At 42.3% G+C, this 22,943-nt stretch overlaps 1 protein-coding gene across 6 annotated transcripts in view; it reads right to left on the reverse strand.

Moving 5' to 3' along the window:
* Window positions 1–768: 768 nt before the first annotated feature.
* Window positions 769–22,943, reverse strand: part of ttbk1a (tau tubulin kinase 1a) — a 47,178-nt gene continuing 25,003 nt past the window's right edge. For all 6 annotated transcript variants that reach the window (XM_046311304.1, XM_046311303.1, XM_046311300.1 and 3 more), the window contains 2 exons: window positions 3,470–4,959; window positions 769–3,150 (listed from right to left, as the gene is read on the reverse strand). In XM_046311304.1, the coding sequence (XP_046167260.1) occupies window positions 2,721–3,150; window positions 3,470–4,959 (1,920 nt within the window). In that variant the 3' untranslated portion in view covers window positions 769–2,720. The remainder of the gene's footprint in view (window positions 3,151–3,469; window positions 4,960–22,943) is intronic.

The raw sequence follows: 22,943 nt of genomic DNA on the forward strand, positions 1-22,943 counted from the left end.
CAAGTCTGCTAGAAATAGCGGCAGGCGAACGAGCAACATCCACAGTTGTAGTATGGATGAAGCCTGGGTTGGAATGTGAAGCTTTAGAAAACCCTGAGTAGATCTAGCTTGCTTTGTAGGATACCCTCTGGTCAACATGATACAGCACTGCCAACTCTCCAGTATCTTTGGCTTATTAGCTAACCCAGCCAACAATATTTCCCAAGTTCATTCATTCAAGTCCTGTATTCCGGTATTTAGATTTTCATTGACGTAAATCATCACATGACCTCTCTCTCTGCTCTCACTTGGTACGTTTACATACACTCACTACATACACTAGTAGTTTGATTACTACGTTTACATGCTTTGCAAGATCACGGATTTCGCTAATAATCCTGTTTACATGGAACCATCTTAAAATCAGGCTACTTGATGGGACTTTGATGACTGTCGAAAAATCGCCAATCAAAATAACCACTGTGACCATGTTATTTTTGGGAAACCCATTTGATTCTGAGTTCACATACCTTTTGTATGTGAAAAATATTTCTAAGTATACTTTCAGTTTTTCCGAACTCACTTCACTCACACTAAAGAGGGAGGCTCACACTGCTGGTGCTAGCACACGTGCAGATCAAATATACCACTGGAACGCCGATTAAGGTGTTTACATGTCCTAATGTCCTGACGCTGGTTAAGATAGACATGTCAACATCTTACTCGGCCTAATGTCATATTGTGGATGTAAACATACTCACTAGTCCACCACGCCTTGCCTCATATTCATTTTGGATTTAATATTTTTTTTATTGAACTTTTTACAATAAGTCAACCTCAGGGAGACATCTCACAGCCTCGTGGTAGGGAGGGAGAGACCATATGCCATCTCACATGCTTGCATTGAACAAGAGGGGGCGGGGAGAAAGGGAAATGGAGGCCTCCCTTCTACTGGATATCTCTCAGGACTCATAGGCTCAGCTTTCAGTGCACGTATAACATTATTTAAAGGGCAACTCCAAGAGACCATTAGTCTCAGCACAGTACTACACTGCAATGCACTGCAATGAAACATAGTCCTATGCGCATAACTTGCATTATTTATGTAATCTATTGCTTCCTGTTGGGATGGATCAAATATTAATTTAATAGCATTAATAGTATTCAAATGTGGGTTATGTACTTGCTCAGGAATATTCTGATATGGAAAAAAATAAACATTTTCACCCCTGGCCTTAACGATTGTAGACAGACAATTAGAAAAGCTGCCTGACCCTAAACTAGGGAGAGACTGGACTTACCATTGTGAGGAGAAATGTGTGTGTGTGTCTGTGCGAAACATTTTTGTACACGTACTGTAAATTTACCTCTTGAAATTAAAATGACCTAAATTTGTGAAAACACTTTAAGAAATGTGTCAGAGTCAATTCACCCTGATAAGTAAAAATTTCAGACCTATTCAGTTGCCCTGGACGGTTCAGTTCCAGGACAGTGCCACTTCTACTTTTTGTTTCAACCTAGTACTTTATTGCCCTCACCTGGTGTTCACCTGGTGAATCAGTCTCTGATTAGAAGAAGAGGAAAACCAGAAGCAGTCCTTTCTAGGGGCGATGGTTGTTTCTGACAAACAGTGTAGAAAGGAAACAGGAGAATCCACATGACCAGGATTTTACTTTAGCTCAGTGCCCTGCAATTGTAGATTTAATTTACCCAATACAAACACAAAACATGGGTTCCAATGATCCACCATTCATTTCATTGTCAGAACATTAAAAGGCAGGTATCTATTGTTCAAAGTTAACCTTATTTTTCCTCATGCGTAAAAAAAACAGGCATATTTGCCAACGTTGTTCAACAGCAGAGGAAAGGCAAAATATACAGGTTGTTTTCACAAGATAAAATATAAAGATGTCTTTTTCAAGAAATGATCGTATTATATACACGTCTTCGGAATGTAAATATAATCAAATACCCCAAAAATAGAATGATATAACGCATGCCCATTGTCACACGCTAACAAGGACGCCAGCAATATTACTTCTGCATTCGCTTAATATCGGCAGTAATTTACCCCATAATCCAACCTTCCTCTTTTAACACATCTGATCAGAGTTGGGAATGAGTTTGGCCTTTGCATTCTATCAGAATTGGTTATCGCGTCAGACCATTGGAAGATTGAGACTTTCGTACATTTCCTTAACATTATTCAACTTATCAAAAGTGTTTATGATATCTATACCATGCAATGTAAAGTGAGCTCGATATTGTTGATGATAACTTAGTATATCAGTGTGAGACGTTTGTGTGTTGAGAAAGATTGCAACTTGACTTGCAAAATGATGACCGACTTTGTTCAAATACATTTCTTGCATATAGGATGCAAAATCCACAAACCTAAAGAAATGTTCAACCTCAGAAACAAAAGGAAAATGTATACAATGCACCAGTGAACAGCGTACACATAGCAGCATGGTAGCATCGCTCCTCAGTGACATTGACTAAAAGTTCTTTGACTGGAAGCTCATGAAGATCGTTCCGTGCTAATACGGAACAAATGTTGATTTCATGGTCTAGTTAGTAGAGGTACATGATTTTAATCAAAGAAGGTAATTGAAAGATGAAAAAAGATGGGAAACGCGTCAGTCTTACTTTGGGGTCGGCCTGGAGCTTTTTGAGGCATTGAGTCTCTCTGAGGACAACAGAGAAGCGTGTGCGTTTCATCCCAGTGAATCTGTTTACTATCACGAGGTAGCCATCTTGTCCTCTCTGCTTTGTTTCGCTTTGGCAGGACCTGTGGATTTGGCTCGATTTCTGGCAGGCATAGCGGTGAACACCTGGGTAAAGCGGACCTGTGAGTTGGCCTGTTTCATGGTGGTGGTAGTAGTATTAGCCCTGGGCCGGAGTGGAGGGGCAGTTGTGGGCCGGACAGAGAGGGGCTGTCTAGTTGGACGGACATGTTGGGGGGAGGGGCTGTCTGTCCTGCAGTGAGAGGTGCTTAGGCTGCGTCGGGTCATGAAAACGCAGCGCAGGGGCATGCGGGGGCTGCCGCAGGGCTGGGCGGGGACAGGACATGGCTTCGGACAGGAGGAGGAAGAGGAGGATCCAGTCTGCAGAGGTTTAGACCGCCTCTGGGTCGGGAGAGTGCTCAGTCCTATTTTCTGAACTTGGAGTCTGAAATGAGAATAAGTGGAATAAGAGTTAATTCTTCCTCCCGGAAACCTTTGATGAGTCAAAGTGTTTTTACAAAAATCATAACAAAACTTTAAAGAACATGACACCGGTCAACCAATCAAATTAAGTTTAGGTCATAAACGACAGAAATCAGACCGTCTTTGGCAATGGCTAACTCTTGATATTTGGCACTGTAAAGAAGTGTTTTCATAAATTATAGTAAAACAATCAAGGATCTTTTCATTTACTGTGGTAACCAATGAGCCATACAATGTTATAATGTTATGTTTGCAAACATGATGTTGTGAAGACTACTTACCCATTACCAAAGGTGGATGCATCTCTACAAATGCCCGATCCTGGCAACGTGAGAGGGGAGGCCACGGCGGCCACCAGACGCCCCGAGGGCCTCTTGATGGGGGTGACGGGCCTAGGGATTCTGCTGCGCCACTCCGTATGGCTCTGGTCCCCCCCAGCCTCTGTCCTGGCCTTCAGACATGAGCTCCTCCTGGCCAGGGACTCATCAGAGGCATGGGTGTCTTCCTCCGAGCCGGTGGTGGAGAGCGTCTCGGAGGCCCTCCCATCGCCAGAGGACAATGAGGAGGATGTCCCCGAGGGTAGCCTCATCCAGCGGCCCTGCTGCTTCTGCACCACCAGGCGTGCCAGGTCCAGTTGCCGGGCTCTCCTCCGTAGTCGCACTCGGGCAGAGAGTGAGGCTGAACGCTCTGAGCCTGTGTCCTCTTCAGACAGTAGAACCGGGATGCGGCTTTTGATCCTCTGCCTGAGTGCAGTAAACGGTAATCCAGCGTTGGACTCGGCAACACCTTCGGTAGACAATGCCCCCTTGTTGGGATCTGCAGAGAGAGTTTTGTGTTCCAGAATGGGCGACATGGCTTCTGGGACAGGCTCCAAGGACTTAACAAAAACCAGCGGTGGGCGGTCGTCTGGTTTGGTGCGAGTGACACCCTTCTCCAGGGTCACGTCTTGGATAGAATGGGTTTGGGGCACTCTGGAAAGACGCTGGGATTCCTCACCCTGTTCAACATGTACAGTCTGATCATGGGAGTCTCCTTCCCATGGTGAGGTCTCCTGGGTAACGGCCGAGAGGTTGTAGCGGTCGCTGCTCTCCTTTGCGTTCTGACATCTGGAAGACATGACGTTAGAGTGGGAAGTCTCGGCGATGTGGACAAAGGTGCGCTCGACTTTGGTGAAGGGGGGAGACGCGGGGGCGATTGGGGTGGATGGCCTCAAGTCTGACCTCAGTGTGAAGGAGATCTCTGGCTGGCTGCCTGCACCCACCAGAGGCATATCGTTCCTAGGGGTAGAGGAAGACGGCGTCCCGAAGTCAACCTCCAGCAGGACGTGTTCTCCCCCAGTGGATGGAGACTTCCGGGTATCCCCCGGCGAGAACAGAACCAGGGTCTTGGAGCCGTCTTCCAAGTCAGGGTCAGCATCTGTGGCGGGTTCCCGGGGTCCCCTGGGACCATCCTCAGCCATGAGGGTATTAGGGGCCCCATCCTGGCTCCGCTCTGTGCTTTTTTGGCTGGTCTCACTGTTCGACTCACTCTTGGTCACGTCATCGTCTCGCGGGCCCTGGGGCTCCTGGACCTCGTTCTCTGCCGGCAGAGCTGCTGTGAAGGTTCGCCGCTGAGGAAGGGAGCCAGTCAGCATGACGGTGAGGAAGTCGGCCCGCTTGACCTGGAGCTGGGGAAGGATGTGGAAATGGTCCTTCTCGTCCAGCTGGCCCTTGGTCCTGAAGTCTGGACAAGGCTGAGATAGGCCATTGTGCTCAGTTGGAGACATGATCACCTACAAAAGATGCAATTAAATAATTACTTTTGCACTTGGAACAAGAGACATGCTGGAAATATTGTCAAAAAATATAAAACAATAAGTATTTTGGAAGATATGGCTCACGTCACATGATGTAAATGAGGACAAAACTGGGAAAACACCCAAGATTATGTAATGTGAACATATCTAAGATAACTTCATAAAGAACGAAACGAGGGACAAAATTTTTCCCCAAACGATTTTATGTTTTTTGGGTTATACACAGGCTTTTAAATATTGTCTAGATTACATACATTGATAGAAAAGGCACAAAAATGCATTGAAGAGTATTCCCTTTTAGAGAGACACTCCAATATCTTGTGATTTTCAAGTGTTTCCCTTCATAAAGATTTGACATACAATACTGTAGTATATACACACTAAAACCAACTATCTTGCATGCTACTACAGATTAACTGAGAACTCAGTATGTAAACTGGTTAAAAGTACATATTTTCAATCTGTTTTAAAGTTAAAAATACATAATTTGATTCAGTTTTGCCCACTGGGAATTGAACATTTATTGAGTTGTATGTGTGTGTGTGTGTGTGTGTGTGTGTGTGTGTGTGTGTGTGTGTGTGTGTGTGTGTGTGTGTGTGTGTGTGTGTGTGTGTGTGTGTGTGTATATGTGTGTATATATATATATAAGTTTTGTTGATTTACAAAAAGTTTAAAATACATGCTTTTTACCTGTAAATATTACAAGCAGACTGTACAATTGTATTGTGATACAAAAAATGCTTACACATTTATATACAGTATATCGTACATCTAAAAGACACTCACGGATCACGCTTGACAAATACTGCAGTTATACTGACTACTACTTATTTCTTTCACAATTATATCATACAGTACCTTCTACTATCTCATGAGCCCTCTGTTTCCAAATATGAAGATGAATGCTCACTCATTTACAACGATTTGACAAAAATCTCTCCTGCACACTGATCGATGTTCTTGTCTTATATTTGACGAAGTTGAAGAACTTCTGACACCATGATAGGTGCTGTGCAGCAGAGCAGAGACAAATAGCTCAGCTTCAAAATGTTAATGATCAATTTAGTGATACCCGCGGCCTACCCGTACCATAGCTATTGATGAAAAAACAGGCCCTACCCAGCACTAACCCAATGTATAATGTCAAGGCCCATCGGGCTCAGGTTGGGTAGCAGAGCTCTAGCCTACATCCCTGAACACAACAGGCGCATTTTATTCCATTTATTCATTTCCTGCACTAATGTGTTATCATTTACACACCCAACGTTCATTTGAAACAGGTGGTTTTTTGTTGAAATGTGTGCCGTTGCCCGGCTATTAAAAGGTACAGGCGGCTATTTGAGACTGCATTTCATTTAAGTTTTACAGTACATCTTAATTTTTAATTTTCAGCCAATTTTCCTTAAGAAAATATTCAAGTCATTAAACACTTAAGACTTATAGACTGAAAACACTTTCAAATTCTAGGCTATTGTTGACAAATATAACTCTGCAATTCAAGATAATTATTGTATACAAGACCACATCATGCTTTTATATTAACTCAGCTTGAAAGGCTGAGGGTTAAGGGGCTTTCTGAGCATACAGTGTACTTTACAGTGCAGTGGCTTTGTGTAATGTTGTGATATGTTAAACAAGTATCCCATCTATGGCATTTTCAATCACTCTTAGTCCATGGCTAAAAGGGATTTCGGCCACAATAAACAGTTTACAATATTTCACAAGACACTTTGCCCATGTCCTGTGGATTTCGCAGCAGATTTCTCAACTTATATTGCTATCCATTTACAATAGGTTGGACACCCAGCCTTGCGGAACAAGTCATTTTTTAGACTATACGGCAGGATATGCAGAACATATGGAAGATATGCTCATGTATCAGTGACGTGAACTGAATTTTTTTAACTTATCTGAGAAATTAAAATAAGAAGGTGCGAAGTACATAGTTTTGTGAAAATGCTAGTCCCTCTTCGCTGCACCTTGAAATACATTTTTGATCCGTGAGTATACTCCGAGTCAATATTCACATAATAAGGAATTGCACGCCCACAAATTGGGGGAAACAAACATTCTTTCCAATTGACCCTCATTGTAAAAGAGCCAACGTCATTGTTGATTTTTTGTTATACAGAAATAACAAAACATGCCGAAAAGCTACTGTGTTGTTCAATGTAACCAGGTAAAATCCAGATCTATGGTTCACAATGCTTCCACGTAGGGAAAAGCCTGTGAGAAGAGCTATTTGGCATGGGAAATGTGGGGTGCCAGTGTCCAAGTATGAAATGTGGGGTGCCAGTGTCCAAGTATGCTACACATAGCTGTGTATATGGAAAACATTTCCTCACAGGTAAGACAGTTAACTTGTTAAATATAGTCTGTTTGTAACTCCACCACTACTTGTAGCTGTATAGTCCACTTGTTTGTGTTGTTGGTCTTGGCTATCTTAATGTTGCGGTTGATAGCTAGCTAGCACTCACTCACGTGGCTCCTAACACCGTCATGAAAAGAGTCATGAGGAAAGACCTACAATATAACGTTTTTTTCTAAGCAGTGGAAACGCAGGCAATGTTGAAAAGTCATCTTTAGACATATTGTACTTTTCTTAAATGTAGTTTTGTAATTGACTAAAACAAGCAGACAAGAAAAGTGTGTTTGAAAAAGGTCACATTTTTGCTGTGAGCCAATGGAGTAACCACAGGTGGTTTCCCCACAGGTGAGTGAGGCCGGTACGTTCTATCTAATACCGACTGGGACTATCCCTTTACCTGTGGTATTATACAGTACTCACCGAAAAATCACTGGGTTGTTCCAGCAATTGGGTGCCCTTTGAGTAGTATACCTTGGTCAAACAAAACTTTTGATTTCACCTATTTTATAAAAGGGTTGACGTGTTTTACTCGACACCCTCAGGTTTCCAACACAACACACCAGAGAATTGCCAAAATGAGCAGAATCAGCTCACCTGCTTTCACACTATGATTTGACTTCTAGAATTAGGAATGAATAGTTTCACCATATCAAAACGAGAGTTCGGTTAACAGGGTTGACCTTAAAATGAGGGACAGATGTAAATGAATCACTAATCACATGAAATATATAATAATCTTTCAGAAATTACTTTGTCAAAGCAACAACGTAACTATAGCATTACAATGATGAAGAATTTTTGGTGTTAAGTTGGTTAAAATCTTCCAAAACTCTGAAAAACTTGAGATGGGATCTTTCAAAATTCTGGCACTTTAGCAAGTCTTTATTCATATTATAAAAACAGATTTATTGAATTGTCCATGTTGGCTATATTAAATGGTACTTCATTGAATATAACAGGCTTTTAGAATTCAATATTGGTGCACAATTATTATTATTATTTTATTTTGTACTTTTACCCCCAATTGGTAGTTACAGTCTTGTCCCATCGCTGCAACTCCACTACGGACTCAAGAGAGGCCATGCATCCTCCGAAACACGACCCTGCCACGCCGCACTGCTTCTTGACACACTGCTCGTGCTTCTACACCTGCATTGCTTGCTGTTTTGGGGTTTTAGGCTGGGTTTCTGTACAGCACTTTGAGATATCAGCTGATGTACGAAGGGCTATATAAATAAATGTGATTTGATTTGCTCGCTTAACCCGGAAGCCTTCCGCACCAATGTGTGGGAGGAAACAGAGTCCAGTTTGCAACCGAGGTCAGCTTGCAGGCATCCGGCCCGCCACAAGGAGTCACTAGAGCGCGATGGGACAAGGAAATCATGGCCGGCCAAACCCTCCCCTAACCCGGACGACGCTGGGCCAATTGTATGCCGCCTCATCTGTCTCCCGGTCACGGATGGCTGTGATACAGCCTGGGATCGAACCCGGGTCTGTAGTGACGCCTAAAGCACTGCGATGCAGTGCCTTAGGCCACTGTGCCACTCGGGAGGCCCATTGGTGTACAATTTCTACTTAAAATGAATGACCGTACTATACATTTACAGCCAGAGTTTTGATATTATTATATATCGTGCAAATAATGTTAGAAGTATGAAAACAGTCTTGCACAATCCAATTTCTCTGCAAGTGCATTTCAAAATTGCCTGCGTTATTTTCAGAGTTCAGTGACAACATTCGACATCCTGTTTTGATTGAGAGTATTATGGCGAGATTTGTTTTGCCGAGAACGGACAAAAAAGTACAAAAACAATATTTTTTTAATATCATTGACAATAATGTCAAGGAACAATTTGCATGTGTGCAAAATTAAGTTTGGAGTTAGCAGCTTGCACTCTCAGTACATTCACTGAGTAGTGCTCGTTACATGATGCTATACACAAAACGACAAGCATGATTTGCTGAAAATCGTCTAACCAAGCAAGCAGTGAGAAATGATCTGACGGAACAGTTATCTTTTCTAAATCAGAGACAGAGGCGACATTCAGAGAGGGATGGTTGCTTGCTTCTTAGTGCTGTTAAGTAAATGCAAACATCTTAAATGCAAAGCTTGGCAAAAGTAAAAATGGTGCATATTTCTGTAAGCGTAGCCCTTTAGCGCATTCACAAAAGCAATCATAAAAGAAAACATAAGATCCTACTCATTGAGAAGACCAAATAAGAAGGCTGTATGTGGTTATGCCATTTCAGAAATACAGTAGTATCGTTCCTCTTCACAATGGTTTCAGCAAAACAGGGAACACAAAGCCAAGAGATACATGGTTATTTCAAGATATCAGTAAAATAACAGCATACATTTTTCATTAAAACGTTGAAAAGACATCCAAAAAACATTGGCGTGTAACAAAAATCAGCTTACAGTGCAGCGTGAAGCCTGTGATGTCACGGGTCAAGTATTTCTAAGCTGAGGTGCAATTCTATACAATTAATTTCTATACTGTACATTGCACTTGGCTACATCAACAGTGCATGCCCTTTACATCAGAAATGCTACCCACTTATGTGTCTGAAACCTCATTGGTTGGGGATGGAGAGAGAGTGGCATAAAATGAGTGTGGAAATAACCAATCCTTGTCCTTTCCTCAACTTTTTTTCTTCAAAATGGCGTAACATTTTTTCCCCCTAAGCACCCTTTTTTATTGCGTTTCTCATCTTTTGCATCAATATTTTCTACCTGGGCCCAACAGTAACCAAGTTCTCCTGTTAAATCCTTAATAAAGTGCAATAGTGAGGTACAGTACTCAAAGGACAACAATGGAGAAAGTGCTATGTTGATGACTTATCTACACAAACATACTGTCACAAACAACAGTCGATCCTGATACAGTATGTAGCTTACTTCACTGCAAAAATACACACCAAAACCCACAGAATACCAATGGCATTTTTGGCTAACTCTGGCTACTTGAATGAATGGTTTATGCTATTCTGCAGGAAGATAGATAACGCAAAGCCCCCTCAGTGCAATCCAAACCCTGGCATTATCTATCTATAACAATGATAGAGTTTAAGTGCTGAGCCAATGCAATGGCAGAGAGGTCATTCTATGGAGCTTAAACTGTAAGTGCCTGAAATACTTTGGAACCAGATTTCAATTCAATTCAGCTGTTTGCATAGTACACCCGAACCACTGGTCCAGGGTCTACCCTGCTTATGGTTAAGGATAGGATTCAGGGTTGGGGTGATCTTATCCTAGATCTGTGGTTAGAGGCAACTTCTATCTCAAGCAGGAAATCCAGTCTCTCTGGGTAGAACTTAAAATGTGCAAGTTTTCCTCCGTCAAAATCCACACATAGCAGCTTTGCTACCGATTCCAGACAGTGATGTGATTTCACGACCAAAGTGATGTGATTTCACGATTTCATGACCAAACGAACTTCAGACAATTGTGAAATAACTACTAGGGTGAGCTGAAGCTGGAAGCAACGTCAGTACAATAAAAGTTAGTTGGGAGCTTAATGAAATGGGTTTCCATGGCCGAGCAGCCACACACAAGCCTAAGATCACCATGCACAATGCCAAGCATTGGTTGGAGTGGTGTACAGCTCACCGCCATTGGACTCTGGAGCAGTGGAAACACGTTCTCTGGAGTAATGAATCACACTTCACCATCTGGCAGCCTGACGGATAAATTTGGGTTTGGCCAGGAGAATGCTACCTGCCCGTATGCATACTGCCAATTGTAATGTTTGGTGGAGGAGGAATAATGGCCTGGTGCTTTTCATGGTTCGGGCTAAGCCCCTTAGTTCCAGTGAAGAAAAATCTTAATGCTACAGCATACAATGGCATTCCAAACAATTTGTTCTTCCAACTTTGGGGCAACAGTTTGGGGAATGCCTGTGCATGACAATGCCGTGCACAAAGCGAGGTCTTTACAGAAATGGTTTGTCGTGATCAGTCAGTTCTTCAGTCTGGAAGAACTTGACTGGCCTGCACAGAGCCCTGACCTCAAACCCATCACCTTTGGGATGAATTGGAATGCCGATGAGCCAGTCCTAATCACCCAACATCAGTGCCCGACCTCACTAATGCTCATGTGGCTGAATGGAAGCAAGTCCCCGCAGCAATGTTCCAACATCTAGTGGAGGCTGTTGTAGCAGCAAAGGGGGGACCAACTACATATTAATGCACATGATTTTGGAATGAGATGTTCGACGAGCAGGTGTCCACATACTTTGTCATGTAGTGTAGCACACCATTAAATGCTATGTCACATAACTGAATTAAGAACAGTTATATGAAAGTAGTTTTCACCATTTCCTGCATCATACCCATCGAATCGTGTTACTGTGGCTACAGTAAGTTGTCATAAACTGCCATGACCTGTTATAACGATTAATGATTTGGACACTGGTACAGCGAGTGATATTACATTTTCAATACCCCAAGCCAAAGAGAACCATATAGAATTACACTAAAGTTATATGTATGGGACAACTGATGCTGCCTCTAATTTCTATAGTTCGAAATGCCATTGTAGTCATAGTAGCCATAATGGAAATACAGTACAGATGTAGGATCTTCATTTTAGTCAGTTTGCTATAGCATGAATATAATCCTGCAGCAACAGGACATCGAAATTATGTGCATTATAATGAATGGACATTTTTGTAGGGGTTGATACATTTTTTGTTAGAGAATTCAAGTCTGAAATTTCAAAGCCTTTTTAAAAACTCAGACATAACAAGTTTAAATTCTCAGTAACAAAAGACTGATCAAATTAAGATCGTACATCTGTACAGTACATTGAAGTCAACCATGATAACGCTTGTCATAAAACATGACACAGAATATTAGAGAACAGGAGTTTTCCCATTGCAAAACCCCACACTTCATATCCTCACCCTTCAGAGGCCTGCCTAATCCATTGCTCAAGCATTTCGTTGATGCACTTATTGATGAAACCGATGACTGAGGTGGTATACTCCTCAATCCGGATCATATTCCAGTCTGTGCTAGCAAAACAGTCTTCTAGGGTAGCATCCGAATCATCTGACCACTTCCATCTTGAGCCCAACAGATCCACAGATGACAATCGCACTCCCCACTGCCTTTTCCCACCTGGACAAAAGGACCACCTAGGTGAGAATGCTATCCATTGACTACAGTTCAGCGTTCAACACCATAGTGCCTACGAAGCTCATCACTAAGCTAAGGACCCCGGGACTAAACACCTCCCTCTGCAACTGGATCTTGGACTTTGACGGGCCACCCCCAGGTGGTAAGGGTAGGAAACAACACGTCTGCTACGTTGATCCTCAACACTGGGGCCCCTCAGTGGTGTGTACTTAGTCCCCTCCTGTACTCCCTGCTCACCCACGACCTTGCGGCCAAACACGACTCCAACACCATCATTAAGTTTGCTGACAACACAACAGTGGTAGGCCTGATCATCGACAATGATGAGACAGGCTATAGGGAGGAGGTCAGAGAACTGTCAGTGTGGTGCCAGGACAACAACCTCTTCCTCAATGTGAGCAAGACAAAGGAGCTGATCGTGGACTACAGGAAAAGGCGGGCCGGGCCGAACAGGCCCCCATTAACATCAATGGGGCTGTAGTGGAGCGGGTCGAGAGTTCCAAGTTCCTTGGTGTCCACATCACCAACGAACTATCATGGTCCAAACACACCAAGACAGTCGTGAAGAGGGCATGACAAAACCTTTTCCCCCTCAGGAGACTGAAAAGATTTGGCATGGGTCACCATATCCTCAAAAAGTTATTCAGATGCACCATCGAGAGCATCCTGACCAGTTGCATCACTGCTTGGTGTGCCAGCTGCTCAGCATCTAACCGTAAGGCGCTGCAGAGGGTGGTGCGTACAGCTCTGTACAGCACTGGGGCCAAGCTTCCTGCAATCCAGGACCTATATAATAGGCGGTGTGAGAGGAAAGCCCATAAAATTGACAAGACACTCCAGTCACAGAAAACGATACCGGAACGCCAAGTCTTGGAGCAAAAGGATCCTTAACAGCTTCTACCTCCAAGCCTTAAGACTACTGAACAATTAATCAAATGGCCACCGGACTGTTACATTGACCCCCCCCCCCCTCGCTGTTTGTTGTCTATGCATAGTCACTTCACCCCTACCTACATGTACAAATGACCTCTAACCTGTAGCCCCGCACACTGACTCAGTACCGGTATCCCCTGTAATAGCCTCATTATTGTTATGTTATTGTGTTACTTTTTATAATATGTTTACTTTAGTTGATTTGGTAAATATTTTCTTAACTCCTCTTGAGCTGCACTGTTGGTTTTGGGCTGGTAAGTAAGCATTTCACGGTAAGGTCTACACTTGGCGCATGTGACAAATAAAGTTTGATTTGACAATGACCATAAGTGTCAGCAAGACGGCACAAACAGATCTGGGACCAAGCTACACAAGATCAGTGTGACGACTGCAGATCATTGGATAGTAGCACCCTAGCATCTCATGCCGTCTCTGGGGAATAATTGAACTTGAATGCTTTGTCACAAGACTCTCATAAGTGTCAGGAGCGTGACATAACTGGCGCCTTGGGATAAACAAGGATAACTTATGACTCTACATTGTTATGACACCGTTGATAAAGTAGCTGGCCTAGCATGTACCTAAGTCAGTTGGTTACGACTGCTTAAAGTCAGCTATCACGAGAGGCCGTAACTGCTTATGACATCTATATGTCATTATCATGACAGTGCACATAGGTCTTATGAGGAAATATTATTAAAGGAAAGTGTGGTAACACAACTTGTAGCTTGCAGGTGTAAAGCTTTATTACTTGTTATAAGCATGTATGAGCCTTTATAATGACTTACATTGCATTATAACGTCATCATAATGCATTATACCTGCACGGACAATCTGCGATTGGTACATCATTTTAATACATACCTAATGATTCTTAAAGAATATAACTTAGAAATGCCTCATGAGCTTGGTTCAACTGTCGTACCCCATCAGAAGCCAAAATATATGCTTGGTTTACTCCATTGATTGTAAACCATGTAATTGTTAAACGGCATCAAAACATGGCTAAAACTGTACGTTTGATATCATGGATCTTCATTCCTTACATCTATAGCTCTGTCTATGATTTTGAGAATAGTTCTTCATCCCCATCCCTCAGCTGTTTACCAAAACAGTGGTGGGGTGGCCGCCTTGTTATTGATTAAACTACAGATTGCCCCTTTAAGTAAAGTGTTTACCGAAAGCGTTACTGTATTCCTTTAGGTACGCATCGCCGACATGACCTGCATTCGACGACAATCCCGCAAGGCCTTCAGCATGAATGGAAAAATAAGAATGCAATGAAGTTGAACAGCCTCTTAACAGTCCCAGTTTTGTGACTCCTCCTCCTCACAGCACCATTAAAGGATGAAGCAACCTCAAGTTTACACTTACACCACTTTTTACAGAAATGGTGTACATTTTTGTGGCATGTGCAACTGACTTTGCAAGGAGCAGACTTTTAAGAGTTTATTGCGTGAAAAATATTTTGCAGGCAGCACTTTTCTTCTCTTCATATTCACCTTTTTAAAGTTAGTTACATTAAAGTGAGTTGTTTGAGTTTTAGTTCAGCATGTTTCCGTGTGTCTGAAAGACAATGTGTGTACGTGTGTGCAAGCGTGCATGTGTTTGTGTTCTAACCAACCCGCCAAAATATGGCTCTTTGGGTTACAAACTGCGTGTGTGTACATGAGTATGTCCCTCTGTATGTACACAATGGGTGTGTACGAGTATATATTAATGCATTTTGGCATGCAGAGTGCCCTTCCCTCAGCTCGCGTTCTTGTTCATGAGCTTGGCAAGCAATTGCTGGATTTGCGTGCGCGACACGTTCAGGACGGAATGCCTGCTCCGCGGGCTGCCAGGGCTCTGCAGGGGAGCATGGCGCCGGTGGGTGGAAGCGTTCATGTGGGCGGGGCTGCTCTCGGCCGAGCGGCTCCGCTGGATGAAGGACCCTCCGGGGTGCGGGTGCTGCTGCCCGTCTCCAGTGTGGAGGATGAGAAGACATAGGAGGCCAGCCTCCGCAGCTGATTGGGCCTCGGGTGGTGCCTGTCATCCTCCAGCTGCAGAAGAGACCAATCAGAAAACAGAAGGAGGGGCATTAGGATGGAAGGGGGGGAGGAACAACCAGGTCATGTTAACAGACTATAGACTAGTATCAGGCCACGTCCCAACACTCCTGAAACAGCTTCATTTCCTTGTCTTCTTACCCTTCCTCACCAGCGATCTAAAAGGAATAGATAGTTTAGAGTTATAGGCTTGGACTCTCAACTATCCAGTACCTTTCAGGTCAGCTGATAAAAGAAGGAGACAAGGAAAGGGATCCATATAGAGTATTGAAACATAGCTTGTCATACATCTCTCCTTCCCTGTGTGCATGCTGTAAGGGTTCTCTGATGTAGTCCAGAGAGAAACAAGGAGAGGAAGACTATGGTTGTGGCTAGGGTTGCCATTACAGCAGAGGCATTAAAGTATGTTAAAAGGATAGAAGACAGTATTCTACAAAACTCTTAAGTGGGTTGCCAGATTGGAAGCAAATGAGAGTAGGTTTCCGTCTCTCTCAAAATCAAGGCACAGTGGACACATTCCCCAACAATGCCGTTAAAAACACACAAGTACTGCACGTTCCTCTAGTATGTCCACACATTGAACCTGGGAAAATGCCTGGACACCATCAAATTTACACTCAATTTTTCTAAAAGACGTTACTCGAAAAATCACCATTGGAAAATGCTAAATGAATAACACAAAATATAGATGGTCTCATCAAGCACACGAAACACAAACACAGGACGAAGAAAAAGGGGATAAATATGGCTCAACAAAAAAAGGAGTTCGGGAACAGAAACTAATTAAGAAAAAAACAACAGAAGTAAGGACTATCCTAAACTGTGCTTACCCCAAAACACCACTTTATTTCTTCGCTTGTTGTTCCCATGGCACCCTCGCTTTTTCTCCTTGGGTGAGTGCAACTTGACATACTGTACTTTTAATTGATAGGTGGCGCAAATACATCAGTTATGTCAAGGAAGAGGTCACAGGGCAAATAAAACGAGGGTCCTTGATCATGTTTGCGATAGCGAGGCCTGCCGTACTAGGCACTTGCGGTGAAATCACAAATAAGGCTGGCAAAACGTTATTAGTAAGTAAATCAACATTTGTGTTTTCTTTTACAGTAAACCATGACAAGGAAATACAACTGACACAGGGAATGGGTGAACTGGCCTTGTGGTTTCGAAGGCCCCTTGTGTATGCAGGTATTTATTCGTACCAAACTCCTGAGCAAAACATGTTCTTTAACATATTTCATGGACATTCCGTAACAGTCAGAAAAAACACACAAACTTACAAAAGGTTAAATAGACTTAAAGTGTCAAGTTGATAAAATGGTACGCAGACCTGCATAACACAAGAGTCATTCAGAACTGGTTTCTAATTGATGCAGTGCTAACGGACCCGAGTGGTACATGGATGCTGGGTAATGTGTATTAATAAAACCATCTGTAAGATTTCTTGTTCAAAAGGTTTTTATGCACAGCAACAAGGTCAACAATATTAAATTGTAATCTAAGCCAGTGTGAAAAACTGGTCGATGTCAGGTTGTGTTCTGATTATAAATGTTTTCAGACATTTGAAATCATCTGACCAGATAACAACCAAATTATGGTGCCTTTCCCAGGGCCAGATTACTGAACAGGCATGCAAGGCCTGGGACCCCCGACCTCCAGCCCCCCTCTCTGTCTCATGGCAAAATGTACAGAATTGCATGAAATGTGTTATAAAACTGCAAATGTTTGTCTGCCCCATGGCAAAATGTGTAGAATTGCAGGAAAGCTATGAAATCAGGTTTATCTTAGCTAGTTTATGTATTTTTATTCAAATTGAAGAGAGATTGTAATCTGATGTTGGTTCAACAACATTTTCAACATTTTTCCCAGGGTTGTTGATGTCGTCATGATAAAGATGCCTTCATCTGGTTGTAATCTGACTATCTGACTTCGCTTCAACCAGAAAACCAGATTTCAACTAAAGGAAACCTTACAAAAGGTGACTTTAATGAAGGCTGTTGTGTGAAGTTTTGGATTTGAACACAAAATAGTTTTGAGTGTGTATTTTGTTCAATAAAAAAAAAATAATAACTTTGATTTCGGATTTCAAAGAACAAGGATTTTTTTTTGGGGGGTGAAAAAACGGATTTTGATGTGAATATTTGTATTATGTTAATTAGATTGACACTTGGGTGGGTCAAACGGCCCTAGGGGATGGGTACTTTTTAATATAATAGGTTATTAAAATTCAAGATTGGTGCACAATATCTACTTGAAATATCAAAGGAACACAAAAGGGACTCATTTTGTGGAACGACCCAATTACACTATTGTTTTAATTAATCAATCTGAACTAACTGGATTTAAAACCACATCTCAGTGACTACTGACTGACATTCTTGTTAGCCATGTCCTTTTTTTGACTGTTGTCCTCTAACAGTGAGCGCCGTTGTTTCATTCAAATGGAGCTGTATCACATTTTCCGTTCAAACCTTTCAAATGATCTGGGAGTTATTACTCACCCCAACCTCGTAGATAAATACACTACATGACCAAATGTATGTGGACACCTGTTCGTCGAACATCTCATTCCAAAATCATTAATTAATATGGATTTGGTCCCCCCTTTGCTACTGTAACAGCCTCCACTCTTCTGGGAAGGCATTCCACTAGATGCTGGAATATTGCTGCAGGGACTTGCTTCCATTCAGCCACAAGATCATTAGTGATGTCGGGCACTGATGTTGGGCGATTAGGCCTGGCTCGTTCCAATTCATCCCAAAGGTGTTCGATGGGGTTGAGGTCAGGGCTCTGTGCAGGCCAGTCAAGTTCTTCCACACCGATCTCAACAAACCATTTCTGCATGGACATTGCTTTGTGCATGGGGGCATTGTCCTTCTGAAACAGGAAAGGGCCTTCCCCCAACTGTTGCCACAAATTTGGAAGCACAGAATCGTCTAGAAAGTCATTGTATGCTTTAGCGTTAAGATGTCCCTTCACTGGAACAAAGGGGCCTAACCCGAACCATGGTGAAGCGTGATTTGTCACTCCAGAGAACGCGTTTCCACTGCTCCAGAGTCCAATGGCGGCGAGCTTCCCACCACTCCAGCCGCCACTTAGCATTGCACATGGGTGTGTGTGGCTGCTTAGCCTTGGCAACCCATTTCATGAAGCTCCTGATGAACAGTTCTTGTGCTGATGTTGCTTCCAGAGGCAGTTTGGATCTCGGTAGTGAGTGTTGCAACCGAGGACAGATCATTTTTACACACTTCAGCAATCGCTGGTCCCATTCTGTGAGCTTGTGTGGCCTACCATTGCACAGCTGAGCCGTTGTTGATCCTAGACGTTTCCTCTTCACAATAACAACACTTAGTTGACCGGGGCAGCTCTAGCAGGGCAGAAATTTCACGAACTGACTTGCTGGAAAGGTGGCATCCTATGACGGTGCCACATTGAAAGCCACTGAGCTCTTCAGTAAGGCCGTTCTACTACCAATGTTAGTCTATGGAGATTGCATGGCTGTGTGTTCGATGTTATACACCTGTCAGCAACGGGTGTGGCTGATATAGCTGAATCCACTCATTTGAAGGGGTGTCCACATACTTTTTTTATATAGAGTGTACATGCTCTGCTCTGAGTTAGGATGTTTTGAGCACAGGGATGTGTTGTGGCACCCTCTAGTGTTTGGCGCAGGGGAATAAAAAATAAATAATACAGTGTTACTGTACATACACTATGTGTATGGGCCTCCCATTAGACATACACAGTAGCACATAGTAAGCAATGTATGACACGTTCGTAATGATTGAATATGCATTCACACGTAATGTTTTCTTATCACCATGCACAGTTTATGTAAATCAGAGTTCTCCAACTCTAGAGAGCCACTGGATGTGCAGGCTTTCCCCCAACCCAACACTAACACACCTGTTTCCAATAGTCAACTCTTCATGATCTTCATTCAACCAGGGATGTCAAACTCAAAACAGTTCTCTACCATCACTTTGTGACTTTTTGATGCTCCCTGATTGTCTAGCTTTCAATTTGATGATTATTAGCGAGCCGGACACAGTCAAGAACACTTATGTATGTAGGTCCATTTTCATTTCTACACAATTTTACATTTTGTTTTAGTAATTTTATAGTATATTGAGTTTGTGCCCCCCCAAAAAAAATATATATATTTATATTGTTTTTTAAAAACTCAAACCACCCGCGGGCTGGATTGGACCTTCTCGCAGGCCGGATCTGGGCTCTGGGCCGGACGTTTGACACATGTGCCATATGCCAACCAGTGATTTTTTTTCAAACGCTTAAAGCATTTATGAATCTCTTTGAAATGCTCATGGATGTGTATTTGGTTCATACATACATTAAATGCCTGTTTCTTGAACCATATTTGTGTAGAAAACTGTTTTTCAGAGTTGAAAGTGTAACTAACATTTCCTTGTTTTCCATGAAAACATACATGAAATGAATAGGAAATATAGTCAAGATGTTGACAAGGTTATAAATAATGACTTTTATTTGAAATAATGGTGTCCTTCAAACTTTGCTTTCGTCAAAGAATTCTCCATTTCAGGAAATGACTGCCTTGCAGACCTTTGGCATTTTAGTTGTCAATTTGTTGAGATAATCTGAAGATATTCCACCCCATGCTTCCTGAAGCACCTCCCACAAGTTGGATTGGCTTGATGGGCACTTCCTACGTACCATATGGTCAAGCTGCTCCCACAACAGCTCAATAGGGTTGAGATCTGGTGACTGTGCTGGCCACTCCATTATAGACAGAATACCAGCTGACTGCTTCTTCTATAAATAGTTATTGCATAGTTTTGAGCTGTGCTTCGGGTTATTGTCCTGTTGTAGGAGGAAATTAGCTCCAATTAAACGCAGTCCACAGGATATGGCATTGCGTTGCAAAATTAAGTAACAGCCTTCCTTCTTCAAGATCCCTTTTACCCTGTACAAATCTCCCACTTTACCACCATCAAAGCACCCCCAAAGCATCACATTGCCTCCACCATGCTTCACAGATGGCGTCAAACACACCTCCAGCATCTTTTCACTTTGTCTGCGTCTCAAGAATGTTCTTCTTTGTAATCCAAACACCTCAAACTTCGTCTGTCCAAAACACTTTTTTTCCAATCTTCCTCTTTCCAGTGTCTTGTGTTCTTTTGCCCATCTTTTATTTTTATTGGCCAGTCTGAGATATGGCTTTTTCTTTGCAACTCTACCTAGAAGTCCAGCATCCTAGAGTCGCCTCTTCAATGTTGACGTTGAGACTGGTGTTTTGTGGGTACTATTTAATGAAGCTGCCAGTTGAGGACTTGTGAGGCGTCTGTTTCTCAAACTAGACACTCTAATGCACTTGTCCTATTGCTCAGTTGTGCACCGGAGCCTCCCACTCCTCGTTCTATTCTGGTTAGAGCCAGTTTGAGCTATTCTGTGAAGGGAGTAGTACACAGCGTTGTATGAGATCTTCAGTTTCTGGGCAATTTCTTGCATGGAATAGCCATTCATTTCTCAGAACAAGAATAGACTGACGAGATTCAGAAGAAAGTTATTTATTTCTGGCCATTTTGAGCCTGTAATCGAACCCACAAATGCTGTTGCTCCAGATACTCAACTAGTCTAAAGAAGGCCAGTTTTATTGCTTCTTTAACCAGAACAAATGTATTTATTTGTCACATGCGCCGAATACAACAAGTGTAGACTTTACCGTGAAATGCTTATTTACAAGCCCTTAACCAAGAGTGCAGTTCAAGAAGAAGAAAATATTTACCACAGTATTTTCCACAACAGTTTTCAGCTGTGCTAACATAATTGCAAAAGGGTTTTCTAATAATTAATTAGCCTTTTAAAATGATAAACTTGGATTAGCTAACACAACGTGCCATTGGAACACAGGAGTGATGGTTGCTGATAATTGGCCTCTGTAGGCCTATGTAGATATTCCATTTTAAAAAATCTGATGTTTCGAGCTACAATAGTCATTTACAACATTAGCAATGTCTACACTGTATTTAAGAAAAATTTGATGTTATTTTAATGGACAATTTTTTTTCTAATTTCTAAGTCACCCCAAACTTTTGAATGGTAGTGTACATAGCAATAATATTAGAGCCACATTCGGATGTGAGACATTTGTAAATTATTGCTCGCTCTCTCTAACTTACACTTAGATGTTCTGTTTCTGTTAGGTTTTAGCGATGTGTCAGCTTTTCTTTCAAAGACAAGGATGTCATAAGGTGAATGCACCAATTTGTAAGTCGCTCTGGATAAGAGCGTCTGCTAAATGACTTAAATGTAAATGTAAATGTCTAAGTGACCCCAAATTTTTTGAACGGTAGTGTACATCACTGTTGGGCAAAATAGTATAATTGCATGTTTTTAAATGGAGAATGACATTCTCACCTAAAAGACCCATAAAGAACTGAAACACTAATGGAAGCTACAGGCTTAGACACATTGTTTTAACAATGAGGAAACATTTAGTCAACTTCAACCGTTCTCCAAGAATCTGCTGAATTTCCTCTATAATTCATTCAGCTAAAAGACTGGAACATTCCACATATTTTCTTTTGTGCATCTTTTTACGTATGAGGTAACAGTCAGCTTATACACATTTGGTGGCAGCGATGGGAAGACCCACGGTTTAAACCTTTTAACATTTTCAACCAAAAGGTTTTCATGTCAGGACAGTGTACATCTAACTTTCTAACACTGACGTCAAGAACATGTTCAGTGTGAAGAAAACGTTTTGAAACTAGGTTGCACCACCTGAACATGTCCAAATGTTGTTTTTTTCTGTTACAAAAACATTTTGCTCGGTTGTGCCATACTGAATATGACCCAGCTATCTGGATGTTTGCTACATTATTCTCATCAGAATGACAAAGTGTCATCATGTATGCGTATATCTTGTTTCACCAGTCAGTGTGTCATAACGAGGGCATCAAGTGCAACCCTGACAAATGTCATCCCGAATACAGGGACGTACTGGGAACAGGAATCTGCCCGTGGTATGGACCAGCCTATCTGGCATTTGCCGGAACTGCACTATGAGAAAATGCTCTTGTGGACTCATTGAGAAAACTATTGAGAAAATATTGTAGAAATACATTGGGGTGGGGGGTTACTGTCAAAATAACCCTACTCATGCCACCATCTCATCCAAAAAGCATAAACTGTTCAATAATTCTAATATGTAAGGCTACATCTGATCTGATGCTGGAATATGCAGTTAGCAAAGCCACGTCTCCCATTCATTCCTTAGCATTGCAAAAACAATGGTTAAAACCAAACTCATGGAAAGGAACAATTTGTGCCTACTGACACAGAAAAATGCACTTTTTTCTCTCTTTAAACTGGCAGGATATGTCACACCAATGACAGTGTGAATGACACTGAAATGGCTGTGGGAATAATGGTCAACCCCCCCCCCCTCCGCCAAGGTATTCAGTTCCCACTGGCTTGCAAAATTCTAGGGT

Source organism: Oncorhynchus gorbuscha, linkage group LG18 (genome assembly GCF_021184085.1).
Source record: "Oncorhynchus gorbuscha isolate QuinsamMale2020 ecotype Even-year linkage group LG18, OgorEven_v1.0, whole genome shotgun sequence".
Lineage (NCBI taxonomy): Eukaryota > Metazoa > Chordata > Actinopteri > Salmoniformes > Salmonidae > Oncorhynchus > Oncorhynchus gorbuscha.